The 6,000-nt window shown below is 39.6% G+C and overlaps 1 protein-coding gene across 1 annotated transcript in view; it reads left to right on the forward strand.

The window, feature by feature from the left end:
• The window catches only part of snd1 (staphylococcal nuclease and tudor domain containing 1), a 139,592-nt gene extending 136,688 nt beyond the window's left edge, over positions 1–2,904 (forward strand). The window contains exons 23-24 of the mRNA XM_062517759.1: positions 1,139–1,183; positions 2,041–2,904. Of these exons, the coding sequence (XP_062373743.1) occupies positions 1,139–1,183; positions 2,041–2,106 (111 nt within the window). The 3' untranslated portion in view covers positions 2,107–2,904. The remainder of the gene's footprint in view (positions 1–1,138; positions 1,184–2,040) is intronic.
• The last annotated feature ends 3,096 nt before the right edge of the window (positions 2,905–6,000 follow it).

Raw genomic sequence — 6,000 nt, forward strand, 5'->3', positions numbered from 1 at the left:
AACCTGACATGCTGTCTAAATAATCTATTAGCAGTGAGGTCACTTTTGAAGATTTTTGGGGGGGACCCCTAGATGATAGCTTTGTCTGTAACTCTCAACAGTGGTTCTTATGGATTTTTTTGCCTATCATACCATCCTCCATACTGTGCGTGGGAGCAAAATAGCCATGGGTCTTTGTCCAAGCATGTTTGCCACATTTCCAGATGATTAGAACATTTTAGTCATCATTTTAACTGGAAATATAGGCATTTTCAACAAAATACCTAGTTTCCATAGACATTCTCTTACTTACAAATGTCAACACAATTTCTTTTTATTTCAATTTAGTGTATTCTCTTGTCTCTCCAATGTTGAAAAATGACTAGAGGATTTAGCCTCTGAGTGACTTCATTTTCATACCATAGTGAAAAAGAACGTCATGAACTACTTCTGAAAGTTCACAGACACTCTGATTTACTTTAAAACGTTGCATTTACTTAGGAAAATGCTCCTGTTAAATGTTGTACATAATATGTGTCAGGGGTGCCAATAATTGTGAGCAAGCTGTTTTTGTTAAAAATATTTATTTCTTTATGAGATTTTCCTTTTTCTCAGAATAAATTTGCTTGCCTTGCAGGGTATATTTTTCCTCATTGTTTTCATTGTGGGAGTACAATAAATCACCTAAAGATTATTTTTTATACCTATTAAATATTGTATATTGTATATTTTAAGTTTGTTTATTGTATATTGTATATTTTAAGTCAACTTTTACCAAGGGTGCCAATAATTCTGGAGGGTACTGTATATATCACCTGAAAGCTCTTGATGAGCTCTTTCTAGCTGACAAAATTATAGAAGTAAAATACTTATAAATATAAAGTTATTGAACAAAAACCAAAGGTCTTTAACTGTGAACATATAGAAGCAGTTAGATTTGTTTTGGCTCCCCTGTAAAGTTGGTGAAATATCACTTACGCCCCTTTGGTTCTCAGCCCTCGATATATATATATATATAATTTGTATTAGCTTTTTTTTTTTTTTTTTTCAAATGATGCATATGTAGAAGAAGCATGTCCATGTGTTATGTATTACTTTTTGGACAGATGTCTCGATGCTTGTCTATCACCATTTAGATCTCCATCTTTTATGTTTGCAGGTGACTGAATACCTGAATGGCCAGGAGTCAGCTAAGACTGCCAGGGTAAGTGGCTAATTCAGCTGTTCTCCTCCTCTCTCTCTCTCTCTCTCTCTCTCTCTCTCTCTCTCTCCTTCCTCTCTCTGAGCCGGTGGGAAGATGTTACACATGCTATTGGCTGACTGCAGCGCTCCACATGGACCCGTGCCTGGTGGATCAGCCTCTTTTGGAAACACCAGTGTAAAATTCTCCTTGGCAGAAGTGCAAGTGTTGTACCTGCTCAAGCATGGGAAAAGTGTTCCCTGCTTAGACTCATTACACAAAGGTAGACGCTCGGTCCCCCCTCGCTTTTAACACTGTATACAAATCACCGACTCTAGTGTGCTCAACAAGCGCCAAGCTACATAGCAGTGTTCTCTGCTAGACACATGCAGCAGCCGATGATGTTTTTGCTCCGAACGACTGCACTAATTATCATTGGCGCTAATTAGCTGTGATTCTGTGAGTTAACAGCTTAACACACTTACTGATGAGAGGGAAAGGGAGTGTTAGGCACAGCGCAGCTTGAACACGCCCTTGGACTCCTCATGAAAATATAGGGTCTAAACGGAACATTTAACATGGAAACGTTTTATGAGAAGAGACCTGAGTGAGATTTTATGCAGAGGGAATAGACAGGGAGGCGTCCATGCTCAACTGAACCAGAAAAGTCTCCTTTTAAATAGTGAGGCATTAATAATGACCCTTTCTGCCTTCCTCGTAATATCCCACACTTGAGTGGTTGACTACATTTGTTCTGCTTACTGCTGCGTGCCATCTCATTTGTAGCGCTGCTCCATGTTCTGTTGGTGTTGGAGCACAATTGCTCTAGTAATGGATCATTTCTCACTAAGTGCATCTTTTTATCGCCGTTTCTTCTGCAGCTCAACATCTGGCGCTACGGAGACTTCCGTGCTGACGATGCAGATGAGTTTGGCTACCGTCGCTGAAATGTGCCATTCCAAAGACCATGTGGAAGACAAGATGCACACATTGACAAGAAAAGAAATAAAACACAAAACATAAAAAGAAAGCAACAACATTCTCAACTCGTTTCTCTGTCTGGTCCTTTATCCTCTGTGCATCTCCCTGTCTTCCTTCGACTCTCTACTTGAGTCATCAAGGATTTTTCTGCCCTAGCACACCTTGGTAATCAAATCTCTTTAATATCCAGTAAAGCCCTATCACTGTTATCCTTATCAAAAGCCAGTCGCCATCATCTACATTACCTTTTAGCCAATTAAACGATTTCTAACCCCATGTGGACAACTCTTTTAACTGCCCTCCTCTGAGAGGTTTGCGTACAGTAAAATGAGTGGGGTTTACAAGCAGTGGGAGGTACACAGAGGAATCATGAACTCAACAGCTTGCTGAGAAAACACTTCCTAGGAATGAAATGAAATAATGTATTGAAATGTAAATGGATATTATTTTGAACTTAGATAAACCCACTCAAAGTGAACTAATGACTGTATTTTTGTCTTTAATGTATATCTGAGTGTTTAATTACATTTAATGACTTTTTATGTAGGGAGTGTTTTTTATTATTTCTTGTGGCAAAGAGCTGCCAACGCCTTGACAAGCATTTCTCGTCCTCCGCTGTGAAGTTTACATTCAATAATGGTCATAATATCTCTTATCTCAGCCTGTCTTTCTCCTGCTATGGCAGATCCAGTGTTTGACTTTGTTTCCCCTTTGATGGACCTTTTCAGTGTATTTAAACCTGCTAAATAAAACAAGCAAACCTATATGTATGAGTACATGTTATTGACTTTGTATTAAACATCAACATATTCCTTACAAAGCAGGAAAGCAGTCATCTAATTATTGTATTCATGAGAGTTTTGATCTTCTTATCATTAAAGCATGTGTACAGGGGAACAGATTGCATCTCTAAGATGAAGGTCTCTTTTAACTCAGAGTTATTTGTATACAGCAATACAGTTATCGGGCCTTCAACTTTTATCTTGTGTGTCCTTAAAATGGCTAGACATGAAAACATGAAGCTATGACAGGTTAATTAAATCACTGGTTTAACTTTGTTAAACAGTGATTTCCAACAGCTGCGGTAGTTCACTGTCAATCTCAAATAGATCAAAAGGCACTTGAAGATGAGCACAAGTTGATTTCTCTCTGTTTGTGAAATAGAAGCAAGGAGAATCAATTTTTCATAATCCCCAAGCATGTTTCCCTGGAAGGCTTTTTGAGGGGTTGGGGGTGAAACACTGTTAATAATTTAAATAGAATATGTTTCAAACTCTGTTTGGATCTTGAACTAATGGAAGTGCAGTACTTGCAGCGACATGCTTTTAATTTTGCAATGTCTTTCAGAGAAGGTGTGACTACAGTAGTTGTGTATATTTTAGGATTCCACGGTGGCGGATTCCACTGTTCAGGTACATTATGTTGGTTTGGAATAGAATTGGTCAGACATCAGTCATTACACAATTACTGACAATTAGGTGGGTAGTGTAGGCAAAATCTTTTCCCAAGTGAAAGGCATCGTTACTGGGTGACGTGGCAGTTGCTTTGGGCTCAAAATGGCAAAGGGGTACAAAAGTTCTTGAAGTATTTAATTTCCTGATTTCTCACGCAATTCATATGCTTAGCCTTGAAGTAAGCTGTAGCTTACAGCTTCATAAACAAGTAGGTTACTTTGACATGTTAAAAATTAAAGAATGAAACACTTAAGGTATAGTACATAAAGGGCAATAGTTCAAAAGTGTTTACAATGTAATAATTAAAACATAAGAAGTCAATAGTTTAAAACACATAAATACAATAGAATAATTATAGGCCTACTAGTCAAGCACCCAGTGAACAGCAGCCTGGAGATTCTTGAAGTAGTCCCAAACTGCCTGCTGCGTGCACACATATATTTCCTTTCAAGGATCAGGGATAGCCCCCTCGTGGAGTATTAACACCCAAAATAGTTAACACTCGGTGGGAGTCTCAAGCCATAAAGAAGGAGCCGTTCCACTCTGACTCTGCCCGATCTGTCTATTCTCTTAGATGATGGGACAACTACTTCACAGAATCTCTCTTCGCTCAACTAAGGACCGCAATAGCACTACAAGGAACAACATACTCTCCCCAAGGAGTGCTCTCTGAACTGAGTAATGAGGATCTTACCACAAACCGCACTCAGACACGTTACAAAGATTGCCTTTAGTACAAAGCAGTGCAAAATCACATCCAGGATGACGTGACACACATACTGTACACATAACCCATGGGTCAGAAAAGATTCAAATTTTAGCTGAAAGACTTCCCAGATTCAAAAATGTCTAACACCCAGTGAACAGCAGCACTCTGAGATTCTTGCAGTAGTCCTCAACTGTGCGTACACTTACATAGCCTATGTTATCAGGGCCAAAATGCCTGACCACTGGGCTCAATAGTCCCCCTCATTATTAACATCCAAGTAGTTAGCATAGTTTCAGAGACTACTCTGACTATGCCCAATCTGTCTATTCTTTTAGAATGGCAGGGCAACTACTTAAAAGAATCTCCCATTGTCCAACTAAGATGGCAGACAGCATCTGAGAGTTGGTTCCATACTAAACTAAAAGTTGCTTCACCGTGTTTAGTTCTAACAGTGGGTCACCTGAGACCTGAGAGGTCTGGAAGGTGTGCACTGCTAAAGCTTGTCTGTTATTTGGTTCTGTTCAATTTAGTTATTTAGTAGAAGAGCTTTAAAGTCAATTCTGTGACTCAATGGAAGCCAACTTATTGGTGTAAAGCGGTCAGCTCTTTTAGTTTTTGTGGCAATCCTAGCCACTGCATTCTGTATCATTTGAAGCTGTTTGATAGTCTTTTTTGGAAGGCCTGTGAAAAGCCCATTGCGGTAATCAACCCTACTGGAGATGGATGCATGAACAAGGCTACACTATATTAGCACTACACTGACTTATAATAAGGTAAACCCCTGCTGTTGGCTATGAATATACCTCAGCAGACATTGGGTTAACCTTCTGTTGCTGTGGTAACGCCATGGTACCCCCTTTGTTCTTGTCCTTTTTTTTTTTTTTTACAAAGGACATGAATTTGTACACATGTAAGTACAAAATGTTTTAGCACAGCTCTTCACCAACAACATGTTCCTTTATGAATACGCCATACACTGTACTCCCACATCCTTTCAGCCTGTAGACTAGTGGCAGGAACCTCATATTTGCATGCGGCACATGCTCTTGGGATATCAGCTGTCATAATATCTGGCACCTCAACCTGATAATGTATCAGTAGAGCGATAGCATTTATAGGGTTCTCATTCTCAGTCCCCTGATGACCTGCCATCCCTGCTGTATCCTCCCACAATGAGCTCCCCCTGATGGGATGAATACAAAGAGGAGTGCAAAAGGCCCATTCTGTGCTGCTAATACGCTGGAGTTGATCATGCTCTTGATCACCTGCATGGGGAAAGCTCTAACAGGCATACAACACAGATACAGTATGTCTCTTGTACTTCCTCTCCTCTCTGCCAATCCTAGAGAAATTGGACAAGCAAGCATCTAGCAAACATTTCCCCCTTATTATAAACCAAACACAGTCAACTCATCTTCCAAAATTAGTTTAGACATTATTTTTGTTGTTTCATGGAAGATATCTTTATTTTGGCTCTCAGAAAACCTTGCTGATAACACCCTGTTGAAAATAGTGACAGAGAGAAGCTGTGCTTCATGGGTAGCCCACTGAACTGGCCTGGCTTGTGTCTCCAGTCGATGACATTAAATCCGCCACATAGGCTGCCCCATGCCATTTGTTGTGAATGTATTAGCCTTTATGTGATTGATTGAGTTATTTAATTATTTGTTATAATCTCACTAAAACTGCCTGTGGGT

Source organism: Sardina pilchardus, chromosome 17, assembly GCF_963854185.1.
Source record: "Sardina pilchardus chromosome 17, fSarPil1.1, whole genome shotgun sequence".
NCBI lineage: Eukaryota > Metazoa > Chordata > Actinopteri > Clupeiformes > Clupeidae > Sardina > Sardina pilchardus.